At 54.2% G+C, this 22,506-nt stretch overlaps 1 protein-coding gene across 1 annotated transcript; it reads right to left on the bottom strand.

Moving 5' to 3' along the window:
- Positions 1–377: 377 nt before the first annotated feature.
- Positions 378–18,401, bottom strand: ALPL (alkaline phosphatase, biomineralization associated; the record flags this gene model as incomplete). The annotated part of the gene is made up of 11 exons (XM_084242725.1): positions 17,873–18,401; positions 13,715–13,834; positions 13,251–13,366; positions 12,006–12,180; positions 11,078–11,253; positions 7,727–7,870; positions 5,942–6,011; positions 3,931–4,065; positions 1,904–2,095; positions 1,317–1,436; positions 378–643 (listed from the first exon to the last, which is right to left on the bottom strand). Exons 1-11 carry the CDS (start codon positions 17,931–17,933, stop codon positions 378–380), a joined length of 1,575 nt encoding a protein of 524 aa, XP_084098851.1. The 5' UTR covers positions 17,934–18,401.
- Positions 18,402–22,506: the final 4,105 nt, after the last annotated feature.

The raw sequence follows: 22,506 nt of genomic DNA, 5'->3' as shown, positions 1-22,506 counted from the left end.
GGAGGGTCAGATCCAGAATGTTCCATGGAAGCTCAGGGCCTCCAAGCCTGGAGAAATATATTTGCTAGAAAAATAAGATGCTTTGAGAATGTCTGCAGTCTTTGCTCTCTGCCTGCCCAAAAGAAACCTACCCTGTTGGTCAAAGGGACGGTGGAAAGGGGCCAGAGGCTGGAGGCCAGGCCCTGGCCAGAGGACTCCAGAGGGGAGTGAGGTGGGCAGTGGACTTTGGTTTCCTAGGTCCCCTTTCTGACAGCTGCAGAGGCTCCAGAGGCCTCTGCCTCCCAGCCCCTTGAGGTGTGGGCTGCTAGGCAGTGGGCAGTGCTGGGAGAGGGAGGCTGGCCCTCTGTCGTGGCTAGTGGGTGCCCGGGCCCAGACCCTCAGAACAGGATGCTCAGGGGGAGCAGGGCCAGCAGGAGCAGCAGGGAACCTGGAAAAGGGCTGCTTGCCGAGCTGGCAAAGGCACAGTGGTCGCGGTTGGCACCGATGCAGGCCGCGTAAGCCATCACGTGGGGGATGTAGTTCTGCTCGTGGACGCCGTGCAGCAGGTGCGCCATGGGGCCCTTGGCAAAGACTGCGACATCCTCCCCACCGTGGGTCTCGTGGCGCAGCGGCACAGCAGACTGTGCCTGGTAGTTGTTGTGAGCTGCAGGCAGGAGGAACACTTGCTGAGAATGTGCCAGCGACCTGGTGCCGTGTAGCAGCCTCTCTATGCCCCTTCCAGGCTGCCTCCTATGCCCCATTTCATAGAAGAGGAGACTTGGGCTCAGTGTGGGGAAATAATTTTGCACAAGCCATGGGACTCAGACCCAAGTCTGCTCAGACACAGAAGCCTGTACTCTCAACTTCCAGAAGAGAAAGTCAACCCCATCTGGGCTGTTTAGATGCTTAAGAAGTCAACCCAGACGCGCCTCTTTCTCTGGCTGCAGCATTGGGGACCAGGGCCACTGGGGACATCAAGAACAGTCAACAGTATGGCTATGAGTGAAAAAATTGGGATGGCTCCTTCAATGGAATATTACACAGACAGTAAAAGTGAAAGTGTACCATAACAAGTGCCTGCATGGGCTAGAACCATGCTAAGCTCATGAGGCCCAGCTAGTCCTTCAGACAACCTTAGGTAGCAGAACCCTTTTATGGAAGAAACTGCCTCAGATCACAGAGCTTTTAAATTACAGATGGGGATTCAGACTGAGATTCTTCTGAGTCACCTAACTATTCTGAGATCCCTAACCTTGACCACAAGCTTCCAGTCTGTTTCCAAGCCCATCCCCAAAGATGCCCTGTCCTAACCCAGCCCTGGGTCTTAGCAAACTCACCATAGTCCACCATGGAGACATTCTCTCGCTCACCACCCACCACCTTGTAGCCAGGTCCATTGCCATACAGGATGGAAGTGAAGGGCTTCTTGTCTGTGTCACTCACCATAGGGGCCAGACCTGCGCAGGGGACATTGATCCAGGGGTTATGTTGTGGCATCAGGATGTGGTCCCCAAACTGCAGCTTGGCAACCCCTGAGTCCTTTCTGAAAGGCCCTGAACCACCTCCATGAAGCTAGCTTCTAACCAACCATCCCTCAGTTGCACTGTGCCCACATCCCTCCCATCTGTCAGTTCGCTCTTCTGTCCCTCCACCCTACCCTCCCTCCCTCCCTCCTGCCTCTCCTCTCCCCGTCATCCATCCCTCCATCCTCTCATTCTCATGTAGCCACCGAGCACTCACCTCACTCCACTCTCTCGCCCTTATGCCCCTGCCCCACCCGTCAGTAACTCCTCTCCCCTACCCAATTCCCCTGCAGTCCCACCTGTGCCCACCCCAGGCTTGCTGGTTCTCTCACCCCACTCCTGCTCCTAGATGGGCACACCCTGGGAGTGCCCAGTGCCCACCCCAATGAAGGCCCACTTACCAAAGATAGAGTTGCCTCGGGGGGTGTACCCGCCAAAGGTGAAGACGTGGGAGTGGTCAGCAGTGACAATGGTCAGCGTGTCTTCCAGGGATGTCATGGTGCCTGCCTGACCAATTGCCTGGTCCATCTCCACTGCCTCGTGCAGCGCCTGTTTGGCTTTGCCCTCGTGGTGTCCGTGGTCAATCCTCCCTCCTTGGGACACCGAGGCAGAGGCCTCACGTGAGGGGACGGAAGACCCATGGCCCCGAGCCTGCCACTACCACAGGGTTTCACGCCACCCTCGGTCTCCACAGCAATGCAGGGAGGGCAAGTCGCTGGACCAAAGACCCAGCGCGGAGAGCACAAAGCCAGGGTTTAAATCAGATCCACCTGACTGAAAGCTCACGCTCTTTCCCTCCCATGCTGCTCCCGTTACACTGCTTCCGCTGAGGGGAACCTCAGAGGCAAGGAAGGGCAAAACAAGCCCAAGTGCCCACTAGGTGCCAGGTCTGGCGAGCTGATGTCTCCCCTTTGCAGCTCTCCTGGGCAGAGATGGGCATAATCAGCCCCATTTACAGATGAAGCAACTGAGGCCTCGAGTGGGGACGGCAGCTACCCAAAGTGGGATTCGCTGGCGCTGGATTCCAGTGAGACTCACTCACAAGGCCCTGTTTTCCCACCTCCACTCTGAATACAGCCTCTGAGCTGAACGTACAGCATGCTCTGAAAGGGTGGGGAAACCTTTGGTGCCCGGGCAGTGCTGGGCAGTGCCCATGGCAGGCTTCCACAAAGGCCTGTGGAAGCCCAGATGCCAGGGCGCCTCCCCTGGGGAGCACTGGGGGCCTGGCCACGAGCCTGGCTTAAAGGTCATGGCTTAGAGCCACGTGACCTGAGGGAGCACCTCCCTCCCTGAGGGGAAGACGCTCCCTGGTGGACACTCTCAGCTCTGAGGGGCCTGGGCGTCTCACTGTCCCCCCCGCCCACCAGCCAAAGCCTCACCACTGGGCCCTGGCAGGCTGGCAGGGTGGGTCCAGCCTTTGTTGTGGCTTTGGAACCAGTGGCCTGGAGGGCCCAGTCCTGGCCCTGCTCACAAAGAGGACAGCTCCCGGGGGAGCCCATGCTCACCACGGCTGGTTGCTGGCCGCTTCCTCGGCGTCAGAGGCCTGTTCAGGGCCAGGCCGAGACCGCCGTGCTTGAGTGGGAACCCTGGGGTTTGGCAAGAAAGCCACCAAGCCAGGCTGGTGGTGACTGCCGGCCTTTGGAGGGCGGAGGACCCAAGTGTGGTTGTGGTGAGAGTGTGTGTGCAAGTGTGTATGTGCGCGCTTGTAGAACACCATGAGGCAACATCAGGAACCATGGTGGACAATGGCCGTTAGAACCTTGGAAGACTCTGGAAGCGTTAGCACTTCCTCACACTTCCTATTGTTACTGACTTAGCTGTTGTGTAATCATAAAATGCTAATAATAGGAACAGGATTTACTTCTGCTGGGCCCCATGCCAAATATTTCATGTCTCTGAGTGCAAGGGATGCTAACAACCCTCCTGTGGAAGGGGACTATTTAGGGCTTCATTTTCTAGAAATGTACAGGTAGCAGCCACACAGCCCAAGGATGGCAGCATCAGCACCAGAACCCAAGGTCAACTTGGGGGCCTTAACACAGTCCTAGGGAGCCCTGTTAATATCTCAACATACAGTGTTGAGAGCCAGGGAGGATCTGAGGATTTGTGTTTCTGGTAAAGTGAAGTTGATGGGGACTGCAAGCCCTTCTAGAGTCAGGCCTCAGGAGGGACCAGAAAAAAGAACCCGTCTCCTCTTTCAGGAAGCCCTCCAGACTGCTAAGTGCCATCGCCATACCAAAGGACAACAGCCGGTTGGGCTGGGAGTTTCAATATCGTCCTTTTCTTTCCCATTCCACAACTAAGGGATTTCCCCTCAGCGCAGGCATGGCCGTGCTCTTTGAGAGCTGATCTGCCCGTCCCCTGAGCCCAGGGTGGGTCTCTGGAAGCTCCCAGGGAGGGGACCCTGCAGCCAGTCTTGGGGCCCTACCTTCCACCAGCAAGAAGAAACCTTTGGGGTTCTTGTTGAGGATCTTGATGGCCACCTCCACCATCTCAGAGAGTGATGGGTCGGTTACGTTGTTCCTGTTCAGCTCATACTGCATGTCCCCCGGCTCAAAGAGACCTGAGGGACACAGGAGGATGTGGGTGGTTAGTGCTCATGACCATGCTGGACCCCCAAGGAACCCCGTGTCTCAGGGCACACAGGCTCCCCACACCCAAGTGGGGTAGAGAGATAGGAAGGAAGCTGCTGTCATGGGCCTGAATGGTGCCCTGGGCTTTGGGGTACGTGTCCTTCCATCCTTGCAGTCTCTGCCATGGCGAGGGACTCACCATGTCCATTTTACAGATGCAGGAGGTTGAGGCACAAGTGTTCAGTGACTGGCTGTTTTCAGCCACCAAATGGCAGATCCAGGATTCAAACCCATCAGTCTGGCCCCGTCTGAGGGGCCCCCGACATGGGGCGATTGGCAGAGGACCATGGCCAGGACCCAGGGGGCAGCTCAGTGTGTATTTACAGGTCACTTACAGATCAGGCTGAAGGGCATGGTGCGTGTGCAGTGAAGCAGCAGGTTTGGGGTCACTGTCCCTTCTGTTCACTGAGCTGGGTTTTCTCATTTGTGAAATAGATGAGGGAGCCGTTCCTTGCCCATGTCACGTGGCCCCACGTGTACCCAGTTGGGGTTTCAGCCCTGGACATCACCTTGCCCGTCTGTGAAGGTGTGCACAGCCGCCAAGATGGTGCCCAGCAGCCCCTGCTGCCCGGAGCGCCGTCCTCGTGTGCCCCCCCTCACCCCACTGGCGGCCTGGCAGACCGGGGCGAGAGGCAGTGCGGCTTCTGCCTCGCCCGCGCTTAGATGCCTGGGACGCCGGCCGCCATGTTGTGAGGACGCCCAGATGGCTCGATGGGGAGGGACTGGGGCAGGAGCCCAGGCCCCGGCTCCCGGCTGGCACCAGGGGGCCAGAGGCCACACCTGCCAGCCCCCGAGAGGCCGTCAGACGACTGACCTCATGGGAGACCCGGCCAGGCTCCCACCCCACAGGGACTGTGTAAGGTAATAAGTGTTTACTCTTATCTTAAACTGCTGAGTTTGGGGATAATTTACTACACAGCAAGAGAACGCACACAGTGTGTTAGCGCCTCTAATCCTCACGACAAGCCCGGGAGCCCTGTCATTATCCCCATTTTATAGGAGAGTCATCATTCCTACTTTGTAGAAGAGGAAATTGAGGCAGAGAGGAGAAAGCATTGCCCGAGGTCGTGCCGCTACGGGATGGTGGGGTGGGGCCGAGCCCTCTGCTCTGGGATCCACCAGGGGCCTCGGTGCTCTGCGGGGGACACGCTGCACACCTATGTGTGTATGGGGTGTGCATGGGCCCCGACAACAGGGGCCTCGCCTGCCTGGGTGTGTCTGAGGATCCTTCAGGCGCTCAGCTCCCAGCCCATCATCTCCAATGACACACCCAAGGCCTCGAGCTGTGCGCGTGTAAGTCTGCAGGAGAGTTCGCCATCACTCGCTGGGCACAACAGCCAAGTGGGAAAGAGAACCCAAGCATTTGCATGGAAGTGCTGGGGTGGGGGGCCCTGGGGCCATCACCTGTGCCCCACTCCTGGGGGAGAAGGGTGCAGCCCCTAGTGGAGATACAACAGATACAACCCAGACAATGTCAGGGGTCAGGAGTTGGGCGCCGGGCACACAGCCTGAGGTGTTGACATGCCAGCTCCAGCCAGGGTTCACCTCGACAACTCTAACCTGCTGTGTGACATGCTATGGTGCACTTGCCCCCTCTGAACTCTAGTTTCCCCTTGTGCCCCATGGGCTACTGACCCTATACATCCAGCTGACTCCAGCCTTCCTTCTGTGACCCACCGCCCCTTCTCACCCTCCCGGTTCCCAGAGGCTGAGGACAAAGGCCCTAAGTACGGGGGGGCAGGCTAGGGCTTCATCCCTAGGTGCTAGACTGTCTCAGGGCACCCCATTGGGCTGCCCTCTACTTACCCAAGAGGTAGTCCACAGTGGCAGGGTCAAGGGTCAGGAGTTCGGTGCGGTTCCAGACGTAGTGAGAGTGCTAGGAGGAAGGGCCTGTGTCAGCTCCCACTGGGGCGCCAGGGCTGACAGTGCTTGCAGAGCCAAGGGCATGCATTTGTTTCCCTCAGTCCTTTAGCAATCCTGCCCCGAGGGCCTAACATCCTTGCCCGCAAGAAATGTCAAATAAACAGATAATTGCAATGAAGAGGGATGGGACTTCTGAAGGGGTATCAGGAGCCCAGAGGAGGGATCAGGGAGGGTTTCCCGGTAGAGGTGATGTCCTATTGGGGCCCTGGGTGACCAACAGTCTCAGGTCAGGGAACAGAATTCCCAGCAGGTAATAGACTCGCGGCACAGGTCACGAGGGGACTTGATGTCCACTGAGGGCATGTGTGTGCATTTGGGGGCTGTGAGAGATGGGGGGAAACTGAGACCCTAGCTCTGCCCTGGGGACCCCACCTAAGGGGGGTGATAAGGAAGTGCTGCTTCCCCAGGGCACAGAGGCTGCAGGGGGTGGTGGCGGGGGAAGGCTGGCCCACTTGCCAGGAGACAGCACCATCAGGGCCTGGGCTGGGGTCCCGGCACAAAGGGAACTCTCCCCTCGCCTTCTCTGGCAATGGTATTTGGCAATGGCTTTGGGCTCATTGGTTTCCAAAGTTGAGGGGCTGCTGTGAGAAGATGGGTGGCTAAGGCGCCCCTTTCACTGATAGCCTCACTGGGGTGGCTCCCCTGTGGCTCTCATTTAACCCTCACACCAAGCCGACAGGATAGGTGCTGCGGTTCCCATTTTATGGACGAGACGCTGAAGCTCATGCTGAGTCCCCACTCTCAGGGCAAGCATTTCGAGGAATAGATGCCACTCTGGGATAGTCCAGTCCCGGGGTTTGGATTTCTCTCCCCCTTTTCAGGGGGAGAAACTGAGGCTGGGAGGGGCCATGTCTCTGACTTAGGCAGGGAAGGGGCTCTGGCCCAGCCTGTGCTGACTCAGACGGAATGGAAGAGGATCAAACTGGCTGGGTCCCACCCCACCAGCCCCGTGGGGGCCATTCCCGGGCCCCTGCCCCCACCTTGCTTTTGGCGCAGTCCCATCCCACAAGGCCTCCCCAGGGGCTAGGCCTGGAACCCTCAGAAACCCAACCCCGAGCAGACATCAAAGTTCCTGCCAGGCTGTTCCCCACTGTCTTCAGCGCTGACCACAGTCATTTCCAGACCCCAGCTGCCCCAGGCCCAGTGGCCAGCAGCACAGATTTAAAGGGCCAGAGGCACTCCAGGGAGCCAGAGCCCGGGGCACTTTCCCAGTCCAGGCCAAAGCCAACTCGTGGTGGAGGGCTCCCCGCTCACACCCTGGCCAGCACACTCCCCTCCTTGCCACCTTGGCCTGCAAGAGCCTCTTCTACCCGCTTCTCCTTCTGCCAGGTTCCCATAGGCCCTTGGCTTCCCATCATCTGCATCTGAGCCATCCTTTAGATGTCATGCCCAGTCCAGGGCCCTGCACACAGTAGGGGCTCAGGTGCACTGAATACCCATGCAGGTTACCCTTGACCCACCATCTGCTTTACTGCCTACCTCTCTGGGTCCCTTTTCGGAAGGAATTGATTGACCACCTACTGTGTGCCATTCATACATGTTTTACCGTTTGAGCTCACTGAGGTAAGAATTATGATCCCCATTTTACAAAGAAAAAAATAGAGAGGGCTCACCCCACCCTGCACAGGCCGTCCCCACCCCGCCCCATCCCTGCAACCATGTGGCTACCTTGTGTCTAGGTTTGAAGCTCTTCCAGATGTCAATGAGGTTCAGGCCATCCAGCCTCGTGCCCCGGGCCTTCTCGTCCATCTCATACTCCACATCAGTTCTATTCTTGGGGAACATATACTTCCGGCCGCCCCCCATGATTACCTAAAGGGGACAGAAGCCTTCAATATCACAATACCAAGATACCCAGGGCCCCCCCACTGGAGAGCTGGGCTCGGGGAGGCCTAGGGGTGGGGTGGCTGCTTCACCAGCCTGGCGAGTCCTGGGCTCGGGTCATGCCGCCCACCCTGAGCCTGTGCTCCAACTTGGAGAGGGGAAAATCACGAGTCTGTGGGGAGTGGTTTGGGGCTTCTGGGTGAAATATGGGAGCCACCGCTAACTTTCCCTGCCTGACACATAATTCCACGGAGACCCACAGGCCCCCCAAGTGTCAGGCACGAAGCCCTTGAGAGGCTTTCTCTTCCTCAACTTCCTGCCAAGGGTTCAAGCGAGCCTGTGTCATCCGTTTCCCAGATAAAGAAATGGGCTCAGGGCCTCTCTGGTGGTGCAGAGGTTGGAGTCTCAGCACTGTCCAGCTATCGGCAGCCATAGCAGCACGAATTTGATCCCCGGTGTGGGAGCTGACCCACATGGCGCAGCAGACCTCTCCTGTCTCGCCCGCTGCTCCCCTCAGCAGTGTACTTCAGTAGATCTTCCTGTTCTCCCCACTTAGTCTCTGGTGAATCCCCTCTCCCCAGTTCTTACATGCAAAAACAAATGAAATTAATCTTAAAAGAAAAAAAAAAGAAATGGGTTCCGAAATGTGATTTCTTTCCACCAAGGCCACCAAGCCAGTAAGTGGCAGACCCAGGATTTGAACCTGGGGCAGAGGACGCAGGCACCAGAACCCTGATGCTTCCGCAGAGCCAAGGACCAGATTCCAAGAGCCTCCTCTCCCCACAGAGAGGGGCACAGTGCCCACAGGCTAGAGGCCGCAGCCAGGGAGGTCCAGGGCAGCCCAGCTGGGAGCTTGGGCAAACAGCGCACCCGGCCTGGCCTGTGTAGTCCTCGCCAGGCTAATTTTACCCACGGTGGCTGGCGTGCGCAGGCGGACGGACGCGGGACTGTTTGTTTTCCTTGGGAGCCCATGTTTGAAGTCCTGACTATTTTTAAAACAGGGGCCAAGAGCATAACAGCCGCCGCCTGCGGTGACCACCACACCGGTGTCCTCCTGTCACCGCGGGCGTCAGCCCAGGCCACCGCCCCTGGCTGACACCTGGGGAGAGCGGAGCTTGCTGGGACCAGCCTCGACCCCACCGCGCCCAGGCCGGCCTCGCAGCGGCCCCTTCTCTGCCTTCCACTCCACTTCCCACTCAGAAGCTGGCTGTGCGGGGCTGGAGGGGCCGGGGGTCAGGCCAGTGTGGATCATGGAGGGCGTGGACTCTCACTCCACGGCTCGGTCTGCGCCTCAGTGTCCTCAACTAGAACATGGAAATCACAGCCACCCATGGGACTGTCACAGCAGGACTTGCCATGGTGAGGGTCGCCCTGGCACCCAGGGGTGAGCTCTGGGGGAGGCGGTCCCACCGCCAGGAGCCCACATCAAAGGATTCCCAGAGGCAAGTCCCTCCCTGAGGCCCGGCCAGGAGCGCTGGGTCGGGGCAGGCTAGGAGAGGGTCACTGCCCCCCACCAATGTTCCCACAGAACCTGACCCCTTGGCATGTTCAGAGTGGAAAGTGAAGCCCCCAATCTTGGTGCCTGAGCCTCATCATTTCCAGTCCCAACAGGGACTTCACACGGGCTCATTAAACTCCAAATAACAGACTTGCTGTTTGACTTTAGGGTTTGGGTTTGTGTCCTTTTTTTTTTTTTTTTTTTTTTAGCAAAAGATATTTATTTTCAGGGCGGGACACCAAGATTTTTGTTTCATGTACAGCCTGGGGGCTGGGGGGCTTTGGTGCTGATGCAGGGCAGAGAGGTGGAGAGAAAAGGATGAGTGTGAGAGAGGGAGGCAGGAAGCGACCCCTCACTCACACCCCAGATCCTGCCTCCAGACACCCCAAGGAGCTCCCATCCTCCCTTCACCCCAGCCTGAGAAGTCTCCCTCTACTCGGTTTTCCCTTAAGTTCTTGTCCCCCCATCTCAGGCCGTTCTTGCCAAATCTCTCTGAGGAGCAGCCTGTAATTATACCCTGTGCTTGTACAACAAATGTTCTCACATCCATGACCTCATCTTGGCCTCCAGCGGCCTTAGAAGAGTTGGGGGTGGAGGGCTTTCTGTTCTTGTTGCACAGGTAGGGAAACTGAGGCGCAGGGAGAGGCGTCGACGTGCCGAGGACAGGGGTAAGTCAGGACAGTGGCCTGCCTTGGATGTAGGCCCACTAGGAGGGGTCACGGGACTGTTTGTCCTGAAAGGGGATGTTTGATCCATGTCTCAGTAAAGGGAGTGAGCGGGTGGGAAGGGTGCCCAGTGGTGCTCAGAAACTGGGGGGGAGGGGGTACGGAGGGGTTTGGGAGCCAGCCTCTGGTAGGGGTGGAAAGAGAGAGGAGGGGTAGATGGAACCTGGGAGCTTTCTCTGAGCCTCACTGAACCCCCATTCTAGACTCAGGCTCAACCCCCTACCAGCCCTTCACGTGGAGCAAACCAGAGGTTCTCATTTGAGAACACAGCAGGGACCCACACGCGCACCAGGACCTGCCCAGGCTGTATGTCCTCCTGCAGTGTCCAAGCTCGCCCTGCAGGGCAGGCACGTGTGGCTCAGGCATGAATTCTTCCACTTTCTGAGCACTCACTGGGGGCCAGGCCCTGTGCTAAACACTGCAGGGATTATTTTATTTAGATCTTGCAAAGCGCTTACGAGGTGGGTGCATTTCACAGAGAGCTATGAAGGGAAGACTCAGAGGAGGTTAGGTAACTGGCCCAAGGTCACACAGCTAGCAAACAGCATGGCAAGGATTTGAACTGAGGTTTTCAAATGAGAGCTGGCACTAACCACTGTTCACACGACCTTTTCTCTGGGTATGCTGGCAGTCCCGCACAGGACACTTGGGGATGTGTGGGGCAGGTACTCCCCTCAGATGTGCCCCCACCTTCCCCTGTTGGGGGTGTGCAGTGCCCAGTTTCAATTATAGAATAATCCCTGGGCGCCTGGGGTGTGGTGGTGACCACATCAGGGTTTATCCCTCAGCCCCACCTCAGAGAAATCCTACAGAGCCTCTCTGCCCCAACCACAAATCCCCTAATGGGCTGGGAGCCCTCCCAGGTGTTTGGGGAGCCACGCCAAGCTGCTTCTCCCAGACCAGCCTCGACCTGAGGCCTCAGGCCCACAGGAGGTCCCACAAGCCGTCCATCTGCCCATCTCCCCCACTCACCTCAATGTCCCTGATGTTGTGCATGAGTTGGTAGGCGATGTCCTTGCAGCCCTGGCTCAGGGCCTCCGGAGGCATCTCGTTGTCCGAGTACCAGTCCCGGTCAGCAGAGTGGGCGTAGGAAGCACTGGGGGTGGCGTGGTTCACCCGTGTGGTGGTCACAATGCCCACAGATTTCCCTGGGGCATGGGAAAGGGGCTTTGTCTGGAGACGGGGGTATGCAAGCTGTCTTCTCCCTCCCTCTTCTAGCTCACTCCTGGCCTCCTGACAGCCACCGACAGTTTGGGTCCCAGTGTCCCCATTAATACTAACTAGGGGGTGGTGGCTTCCAAATATCCTGGCAGCTCGGACCCCCACCCCGCCAGGGTTTTTGAGCTATAACCATAACCATCTGGGCTGGGGTCCTTCCCTCCATCAAGGACTCTACAGAACCCCACTCCTGGAGGAGCTCCCCTTCCCGCCACATACCCTGTAAGAACACAGGGAACCCCACTAAGGGATCTCGGGTGGATTGTGGTTCTGTCTCCTGCGTGATTCAACCTCACACCCCGGAGCCAGAATTCCTGGGGGTGTATGCCAGGGCCTCCCAACTCCACGGAGGAATAGGCCTGTCCTGAGCCCCCTGGGGTGGACACTCAGCTTGGTCCTTCACCTCCCTCACCCCAAATCTAAAGGAGCTGCGTTTTCATGCCCATTTTACAGTCTAATGAGTAAACTCAGGGAGACAAGCTGGCACCAGAGCTCACACTGAGAAACCAGTCCCTAGCTTTCCCTCGTGGAAGGGATTCCATGAATATTGTATTCCCAGAACATCCTAACTAGAAGAGCCCAGAACATTATCTTTTTCTCCGTCGCCCCACTGTGCAGTTGGGAAGCCAGAGGCCAGCAGGCCTCAAGCTGGGCCGCACCTCAGGCCACCATCCTCACTCACCAGCGTCCTTGGCCCAGCGCAGAATGGAGGTGACCTCGTTCCCCTGAGTGGTGTTGCACTGGGATCGCTGGGTGGCCGCACTCACCCCCACAGTGCCCTCGTTGGCCTTCACCCCACACAAGTAGGCAGTGGCAGTGCCCGCACTGTCAGGGACCTGAGCATTGGTGTTGTAGGTCTGCAGATAGGAGGGAGGGTCAGGCCTTGGCCCACCTGGCAGCTCACCTGGCCGCCCACCTCACCCTCATTCATGGAAGAGCCAGGGAGACACAGGCCCCCTCCAGCCTTGGCTGAGTCCTGCTGCTCCGGATGTGCCCCCCAGAGCCACACGCTTGCCCAGCACCTGCTTCCCAGCCCCAGCCCCACCCCCTGCTACTGGAGTGGCTAGGGCAGCTGCAAGGGGAGAACATGCTCTGCAACCTCCGAGATGAGTTTGGAAGAGAAGTGGGGGCTGGGTCCGGGGCTGTGGGGGCTACCGAGGGGAGGGGAGGCAGGTGATCCTGGAGAAGGGGGAGGGAGGGGTTCTTGATAGAATGGAGGGGCTTGGGGGAAGGAGAGGGCAATGGGCGGGAGGAGGCAGGGTGTAGAATGGGTAGAGAGGAAGCAGAGGATGGAGTGAGAGGCTGGTACCCACTCCCTGCATGATCACCCCAACTTCAGAACTCTAGCAGAGACCCTGAAACTACGGCCTGTCTCCGTGCCCCCAGACTAAGAGTTCCTTGAAGGGCACAGAGAACATTCCAGATCCTGCTGTGAGCCTAAGGTGAGCCCCAGCCTGGAGAGTTCTGAGGGTGTGTGTTATGGACCCCCAGCAACCCTATGGCCCTAGGAATGACCATAGTTCCCCCTGCGCCCCCAACCCCAGCCTAGAGCACCTTATACGAGTCATTGAATTAACTTCCTGAATATCCCTGGGAGAGAATAAAGGTGGGTGGAAACATCGAGGACACAAGCAGGGATAGTTGGGGCATGTGGGGGTCAGCGAGGGCTCTGGGGAGTCTCTGGCTGCTCTCTAGCTGGGTGCTGGTTATACAGACAGGTGCAGTTTGTGGAATTCAAGCTGTGTGCTTTTCTCTATATATGTTCTACTTCAACCGAGTCTTTAAAATCAATGTGCTAAAAACCTCCAGGTCTTGGAAGTAGCTGCTCCTGTTGTCATTCCCCAGAGGGCAGGCTTGAGAGAACACCACCCCTGTGCTGGCCTCCAGGCTGCCAAGCTAAGAGGTGGGGGCTGGGGCCAGAGCTCACCTTGGAGAGGGCCACGTAGGGGAACTTGTCCATCTCCAGCCTGGTCTCCTCCCCGGGATTGTGGTGGAGCTGACCCTTGAGGATGCGGGCGGCCGTCACCGTGGAGACGCCCATCCCTGCCGCAAGGGTGGAGGCCTCAGTCTTGGGCTCCCCGCCTCTCCAATCAGCCTTCTGGAGCACCCAGGGCTCTTTAGTCTGGTGCCAAGGCAGGCGGGACCACGGGCACCAGACAATGACTCCTTAAATGAGACTGGGTGGCCCCTGTCTCCTCCCTCCTCAGACCTTCAAGGGGCTGCCTGGCCGAGCAGACATCTTGGATTCACAATGTGGCCCACCATCTTCTTAAACATGCCCCCGCACCCAACCTCTTTAATACAACACCCTTCACTTCTGCCTTGCACCTGGGTTCCTGCCGGGGTCCTCCCTACCACCTACCCAGCATTCCTCGCACCCCCAGGCATTACCATCGCCCAGAAACATAATGACGTTCTTGGCTATGTTGGTGTTGAGAGTCTGAAGCCTCAGGGCATTTTTCAGGGTCTGCTGAGCTTGGTCTCTCCAGTACTTGGGGTCCTTCTCTTTTTCTGCAGAGAGAGGGGCAGAGTTATGTGGCAGGCTGTGGGGACAGTTTCCCATTCCCAGGCTTATAGCCACCCCAACTTCCCACGGCTGAAGGCAGGAGGAGGGTGCAGCGGTTGTCCACCCCAGGGGCCAGTCCAATTCTCCAGACAAGCCTGTGGACCCTCGAGCTTCTCCCCATGTCTCAGACTAAGGACACCAAGCCTCAGAGACAGCAAGCAAGTTGCCCAAGGTCACACAGCGCTGGCAGACCCTATCAGAGCTGGGCTTCACTCCAAGGCCCCTGCTCTTTCCTTCCACCCAGCAGAGACATTCTGTCACAGCAGCACATGAATTGTCCTAGCACAGTTAGGAGGGTAATGTTTAACCTACTCCAGAGAACAAGTTACTTGTACCAGCCATCAATTATAAACTCAGCAGGGCTTATTTATTAAAGTTCAGTCAGTTCAGCAGGAACCTGACTGAGCGATTGTGTTAATAACAGCAGGCTTTATATGTTCAAGTTTAAAGCAGCCAAGTCTGATCTTACTCCTGTTTGGATCACTCAGCAAACAGGACGTTCTGCCTCCCTAATCTGGAGATAAAACGGGAACAGGAATTCTCCTCCTTCTTCCTTTTCTCCCTTGCGGCCACGTGTGTCCAGCCATCAATCCCCCAGGGCAAAAACGCCGGCTTCAGCGGGCAACAGACCTCAATGGAAGCCACAGCTGTGCCAAGTAGCAGCTGAGGGTCCAGCCACCCCTCACAGCTTGGTTTCATCCTCTGAGTTGTCTGGACCCTCCTCTTAGAGTCATTATGAGGACTAAGTGGGTAAGACAAGTGACCCAACCCCTTCCCCTCAGCCCCAGGAATTCCATCACCTTTCTTGGGAGCCCTTTTTCTTCCCCAAAGAGGCCCCAAATTCCTCCCTGTCCATGGGGGTCAGAGTCCTTCCCACTGTCTGGCTGGCTCTCCTCTGTCCCTGGGCCCATCACACCTGCCCGTGGGGATGCAGATGCCCCGAGATGGGCACTCGTGGGGACTCTCACTCAGACGCCTGCCATGGCCCAGCAGGGATGGTTGAGGCAGAGTCTTGCCCAAGGTCGTGTCCATGGGTAGGGACACAATCCTCATTTTTTTTTTTTTATAGAGGCATGCTTTATTTATTTGTTTGCTGGTTTGTTTGTTTGTTTTGTTTATACATGCACTGGGTACAGTCAGAAGCGCGGGAGGGTGAGAGAATTCACCAGAGCCAGAGCGGGGAGCAGAGCAGGCAGAAGGACCGAAGTACACTGCTGAGGGGAGCAGCGGGCGGCAGGAGAGGTCTGCACACCATGTGGGACCCTCCTCCGGTGGCCAGGGAGCAGCCAGGGATCGAACCGGCGCCGCAGAGGCCGCGGGCAGCTTCGCAACCCAGCGCTCAACCGCTGCGCCACCGGGGAGGCCCACAATCCTCATCTTTTGACCCAGTTCAGACCCACGTGGCCTTTCAGCGAGTGGAGGGCCAGTGCGTGCGCACACACACACCCCACAGTTTCCAGGCAAGTGTCAACATTTCCTTCACCTCCCAACAGCCCTCTGAGATGACTGCCATCACTTCCCACACGTCATCAGGGAATGAAGAAACCGAGGCTCCTGAAGTTGCAGCAGAGCTAGGAGCCACACGCCAGGCGGCTGCACCCTGCCCTGGTGTGCAGCACAGGCCAGGCCTCTAGACTTGGACCCTCCACATGCCACACTCCTCCCTGCTTAGGAGGCCTCCCCTGATGACACCCCATGCCCATTCCTTAGCACCCACCTTCACCCTGGAAGCCCCCACGCCACCTCTTTCTTCCCAGGGCGTCTGCTGAGCACAGGGATGTCAGACCCCACAGGCCGAGTCCCGCTGGAGGCTGGGAGCCCAGCCCTTCCATCCAGCTATGTGCCCCGACAGCTGCTTCCACTCTAGTTTCCGCCCCAGGAGAGTGGGGGAACACAGCTAGCTGAGGGCAGTTTCGGGAGGAAATGAGCTGAGCTGGGCAAGTGCCTGGGCCAGTGGTTTTGCTCAGGGATCCCATTGGCTCAGCGTCGCCAATTCCCATCCCCCCTATATCACCTGCTGAGGCTTTGGTCAAGGAGCTTCTCTGGCCATTGGGTGGTGATGGACTCCTACCCATCCTGACCTTCACTCCAGCAGCGGGCAGGCCCCCACTACACCCCTAGGGCTGAGCTGACATCCACCTGTCCGCACCTGTTCTTTCTTATCAGGAGCTCTGACAGCCTTGCCAGGCCTCCCCTGCACTGGCCTCCTGCAAGATTGGGGGTCTGGCCAGGGCAAAGCCCTTATCTCTCTCACCAGAGTCATCCCAGGGTCTGTTCCCGAGAAGGATTTAGCTGGCATCAAACTGACTGCATTGTCGGAGCACTGGTCTCAGCAATGCCAGCAACGCGGAGGCCACTGTTTTCTGAGCCCGTTAACGGCCCGCGCAAACGCTTGATGGTCAAGCCGGGGGCACAGATCGTCAGCGCCCACCGTGTGACTCCACATGTATGAAGTTCAAGACTGGCAAAACTAGTCTATGGGGGCAGGAGTAAGCTCAGTCACTTCCTTTGACTTGGGGGGGGTGTGTGTGGCTGGTTGGGAGGGGCACAGGAGAGGCATCTGGTGTCCCCAACAGGACCTGTTCTGTCTTGCTCCAGCTGGTGGTCACATGGGTATAAGAACATGTAAAACTTTCATTAAGTGATACAGCTGAGATTCATGCACTTTACTGTAAATTATGTCTAATTTTGAAAAGGGGATGGGGGAGAAAATACTACTCAGAAAGGCTAAAATGAAACAAAAATTGGCCGAATATTTGAAGATTATTCATTTTGTTGTTTCTCCATCTTGTCAGCCCTCAGTTCACATTTTACCCAGGACAGTGGGAGCTGAGAAGCAGGACACCCCGCTGGGCATCATGGGATTGCAGAGGGAGAGTTGCCTGGACCCCCACAGGCCAGCCCAGATGGGATCCTTGCAGGCGTGTTGTGGGACCTGGGAAGGCCAGTCCCTTCTTTGTACCCCATTTTCCTCATCTGTTGAAATATGTATTTCCCTAAGAGCACCTGCTCCCTGCTGGACATGGTGCCTGTCCCATGTCATTCCTACTCCAGCCCCCAGGAGGAGGAATTGTTCTCTCCACTGGGCAGATGGGAAAGTTTCAGCCCAGGAGAGCAGAGGGGGCCTTCGAGCCACTTCATGGTCTGAGCCACCACCGGCTCCCCTCTCTGACTAGACACAGAAATGCTTGAGGGAAAAGCATCAAAAACAGTACACAATGTTTTGAAAAAGGAAAAAAAAAAAGGGTAGGAAAGTCCCTAGAAGGCAGAAATCAAGAGGGGATTCAAACCAGAGGTAAATGGGAGCAGCCGAGGGGTCCTCGGTGTCAGACCAGAAGCAGGTCTAGGTCTGTTTTGATGAGCACATCTTGCCTTGGCGCTACAGAGCGACTGGGAAGGAAGCCAGCCTAAAATGTGACCTCGGCTCCAAATCTGAGCCAGATCTTGGCGGGCGGGGGTGGGCGAGGCGGGCGAGGAGTGGTGTGCAAATTCAGAGCGTAAGAACCACAAACTGAGAAATTACTATCAAAATTTGTATCACTGAAGGATCAAACCTAACCCGGCGCTGTCGAAACGCCTCCCTGTGTATCTCCAACAGGAAACAAAACCCAGAACCCACTGCTGCGGAACAGGAGTTCACACGCAGGAATCCCGGGCCACAGGAAGCGTGCTGCCTCCAGGGAGCCACCCAGAGACCGACAGGGGTCAGCACACCCGCACGCAGGGGAGTCTCAGGGACGGGTTAGATTCCAGGTTATTAGAGATAAGAGAAAATGGAAACCACAATTAAAGGCTAAGATAACATTGAGGGGTTGCCACATAGCACGTGGGGTAGCAGACCTGGGGTTTCCTCTCTGAACACTGCTGCCAGCTCTTAAATACTTGGGTCGATTCTATGACTTTAAACATAGACGCTGCCCTGGTCCTTCCTTCTCTCCCTGCACCAGATCTCCCCACCCTTCCACCTGTGCCCCCAATCCTACCTGGCACTAAGGAGTTGGTGAGGCAGGTGCCAATGGCCAGCACTAAGAATGGTGAAATCATGGCTTTCTCCAAGACCCACTTTCCTTCTGGAGGCTGGAGGTACAGCCAACGTGGGCAGGAAGAGGTCAGGGGTCAGCTGATATTAACTGATGCTCCGAGCCTAGAAATTGGAAAAAAAAAAAAAAAAAGACACGTGGATCACAGCTACAGAGTTCATTTGTTCATTTGCTTATTCATTCTTTGATTCATTCAATGCGTATTTGTTGAGCACCTGCTACAGGCCAGTAGGGCCTGGGCAATGGGATGCACAATCTAGTGGTCCCTCCCCCAGGAAGCTTGACGACACAAAGTTGTATAAGCTCAAGTTCCATGCTGCAAAGTCAGACCTGCCCATTCCCCAAGGGAACCCCCCCACCTTTTCAATGTATCTGAGTTCCGTCTTCCTGTTGAGCACTTCTCAGCCTGTAGCACTCATCTGAATCTCCTAGAAGGCTTATTAGAACAGATCCACACACACCCTGGCCCATGCCCACCACAGGCGCTCATCACATTTCTAGGAGCTCCCAGGATGCTCCTGCTGCTGGTTGGGGATCAAATCTTGCATACTATTCCAGACCGTCAGTCTTCAGCCTTTTAATTCCCTGTGTCCCATACATGTCAGGGACAAGGCGGAGTCCACCCTGTCTTACAGGGACACTAGCAGATCTGCTCTTACAAGGTGGCTGTATTTGCTACCTTCTCTTTCAGCACTCTCACTTATGGAGAGAGACATAAAAACAGCAGGAGTGACAAGCAGGAGAAGATTGGCTGGCAAGTTGACATTTCTGGGTGACATTACAACTGACTGTTTTTTATTATTTTTTCAACACTTCTCCAATTTTCTTCTGTGTTGAGATGTTACATTTATAATTTAAAAAAGAAGGTTATTTACATAGAAGAAAACAGAGACTAAAAAATTCATGACATAAGCTTTAGTGATGACTTTAAGGATACGTCCCCAACAGCAAGGAAAACAAAAGAGAACATTAACAGCTGGGGCTACATCAGACTAAAAGGCTACTGTACAGAGAAAGAAACAATAGCTAAAATGAAAAGACACCCTACTGAATGGGAGATGTACAGATGTACAGCATACATCTGTACAAAGGACAGATACCAAAGATAGACAAAGTTACAAAAAGAACTCCTAAAACCCTACAAAAACAAAACAAAGAGCCCAATTAAAAAATAGGCAAAAGAACTAAACAAACACCTCTCCAAAGAAGACATTAAAACTGCCAGCATGGTGAGGATGTGGAGAAAAAGGAACCCTTTTACATAGCTGGTGAGAATGCAAACCAGTCCAGCCACTATGGAAAGCTGTGCAGAGGACCCTCAAATTACTAAAAATGGATCTACCATATGACCCAGCAATTCTACTGCTAAGAATCTACCCAAAGGTCACAAAAACATAAGTTCAAAAGGATACCTGCACTCCTATGTTTATGGCAGCACTATTTACAATAGCTAAGATATGGAAACAACTTAAATGCTCCAAAACAGATGACTGGATCAAGAAGATGTGGTATATCTACACAATGGAATATTACTCAGCCATCAAAAAGATAAACTCATGCCATTTGTGGCAACATGGATGGAGCTTGAGAGGATAATGCTAGCTGAAATAAGTCAGAGGAGAAAGATAAATACCAGATGGTGTCACTAACATGTGTAATATAAAGTCACTAAATTAAGTCAGATAAAGATAAGCTGGCAAACTAATCCTTGATAGCTGACTCAGAACCGGGATGCCAAGGAGGGCAGAGAGAGGGAGAGGAAAGAAAAAGAGCAAAGAAAGCACAATGAGCGATGGAATATGGGTGAATTGGTGGTGGGTGCACTATGGTGGTCATACCTGATGGCAGTACCCCAATATTACCTCTGTTAAAAATAAGTAATTATTTTTAAAAAATAGTTAAAAGAAGATTATTAAAAAAAAGACTGGAAGGAAATATGCCAAAAATTTAACTGTGGTTTTCTCCAAGTGGTAGGACTGTGAATGATTATTTCCTCTTCTTTTTATTTATTTTAATTTTTTTTGAATTTTCCAAATTGCCTAAAATGAGCATGTATAAATGGCAGAAGAATGTTTTTAAATTGTGGTCATCTGTGAAGATCAAAAGGCAACTTTTGTGCAGAAAAGTTCAAGTGATCCCACTGGCGACTGAGAAGTGTACTAACCCTGTTGTGTTTAAATGTTGCTGGAAGAGGAGGGATTTTTAAAAGCAAGCATTTCACTGGGAAATAGTGCACTCTACCAACACCGAGAGAAAAATGACCACTTGGTTAGTGTGGGAAACAGCAGGGGTGCACACTGTTCTTGAGACAGTCCTGAGAGATAAGAAAAGGCTCCAGTGTGCCTGCCACCTCCTGGCCTCAGGAGGAGGAGACCTGCAGGGGTGGGCAGGGAGCCAAGCTGAACTGCTTGGCTGTTTGTCTCCAACTTGTCACTCTATTTATAAAGAGCTTGTTCTGCATATTTGCAGCACTTAATAAAGGAATAAAAAATTCGCCTACTTAGGAAAAGAAAGTACATGCTACATGCTAGTGTCCAGAGGCAAAGGATTCCTACTGCTCTGTCCCACAAACACCCAGTATTCACCAAACACACCATCCAACCACTTCCTTTGTGCTTTTTTGCCCCCTTCTTCATCTACCTGGCTCTTTAAAAACTCAGCTTGGGGCCTCCCCGGTGGCGCAGCGGTTGAGCACTGGGTTGCGAAGCTGCCCGCGGCCTCTGCGGCGCCGGTTCAATCCCTGGCTACTCCCCGGCCACCGGAGGAGGGTCCCACATGGCGTGCAGACCTCTCCTGCCGCCCGCTGCTCCCCTCAGCAGTGTACTTCGGTCCTTCTGCCTGTTCTGCTCCCCGCTCTGGCTCTGGTGAATTCTCTCACCCTCCCGTGCTTCTGACTGTACCCAGTGCATGTATAAACAAAACAAACAAACAAACCAGCAAAACAAATAAATAAAGCATGCCTCTATTTAAAATAAATAAATAAATAAATAAATAAATAAAAACTCAGCTTGGCAGGAAGTGGGAACTGTGGGGGGCACTTAAAAGAAATACCCTACCATGGGGGGTGGGGGCGGGAGGGGAGGGATTGGGGTCAGAATTGGGGGGCTGCAATTGTATGGGGAATATAACAATAAAATTTATAAAAAAAAAAAAAAAAGAAATACCCTACCTGTAACATCTACCAGCTCTTAATTCTGACTAAAAAGATTTCAGATGATTTCTAATTTTTAAAATTCTTCTTTAATTTCCAAATAGGTCTAGTGTAAATCTTAGCATTAGAAAAAAAGTTAAATTTAAAATATGATTAAACATACAACTTCAATACATGACAAGATTGTTCCAAATTGTTGAAACACTGAAATCACCTCTTTCAGGAAACCTTAGGGAAGGTCACTCATTCCAATATACAACCTCTGTGCTTCACACCACTTCCATCATTGCACATCCCTGTTTTGAAAGTAATTCTCTCCTGGTCTGTCCCACCCACCAAGCTGGGAACTCCTGAGAGCAAGGACTTTGACTTGTTTGTCTGTACTCCAGTGCTTGGCATAGCAAGTATTTACATCAGTTGAAAGCCAGGGTTCCTAAGGAGGGAGGTAGGGGGAAGGGAAGGGAAGGGAAGAATCACCATAAAATCCTTATGCATAAAGAGAAGTCTAAGTGTTGGCAGGGAGGTGGAACTACCAGAGTCTGCCAGTTTTCTGCTGGTGGAGTATAGATTGGTACAACCACTTTAGAAAACTAACAGCACCTGCCAAAGCTGAGTGCCATACTCAACCACTCATATCCAACAGAGATGTTGACCAGAGACATGTAGCAGAGCGTTCCTATTAGCCCTGTTCATGATGGCCTCAAAAACATGTCTGTCCATCTTCAGCAAGATGAGTAAATACATGTTGTGAGTTCACAAGATGGAAATCTACACAACAATGAGAATGATGTCTTCCAAATAACCAATAACCTACTCAATGGACAGGGAGGGAGTTAATGATCTCCTTTATAGATGAGAAAACCCAGGTTCTGGAAGGATAAAGACTTGCCCTACATTAAAACAAGCAGAGCAGAATCCTGACCACAGCTGCTGACTGCAGAATTAGCAAGGAGATTACTACTGTTGCTCCTTGCCAAGAGTGGGGCTTCCAGTTCCCTGGAAGTTTAACATGTGTAGATTTGTGTGACCTCCACCCCATCAGATACAGAACACTGCTAACCACCACAAAACTCTCATGTGTTCTCTCTTTTCAGTCACAGAAGTCCCACACCCCTAAATCTGGCAACCCCAGCTCTGTTCTCCATCACTATAGTTTTGATTGGCATTATATCAAATCCGTAGTTTGGTTTGGAAAAGGTTTGCATCTTTGCAAAGTTTAATCTTCCACTCGCAAACCTCTGCATGAATTTAATTATTTGGGGTTTTCAGCATACATATCCTTATGTGTTTTGTATTTCCCCTATGTTCCCTTTGGGGAGAGTTATTGTAATAGCACTATTTTAAGATGTTCATTGCTAATATATAGCAATGCCATTGATTTTTTATGTTTTTGACCTTGTATCTTATAACCTTGCTAAACTCACTC

This window comes from Talpa europaea, assembly GCF_964194135.1.
Source record: "Talpa europaea genome assembly, chromosome: 9".
NCBI lineage: Eukaryota > Metazoa > Chordata > Mammalia > Eulipotyphla > Talpidae > Talpa > Talpa europaea.
Note: the sequence above shows the minus strand (reverse complement) of the source record. Positions and strands in the feature narration are given on the sequence as shown.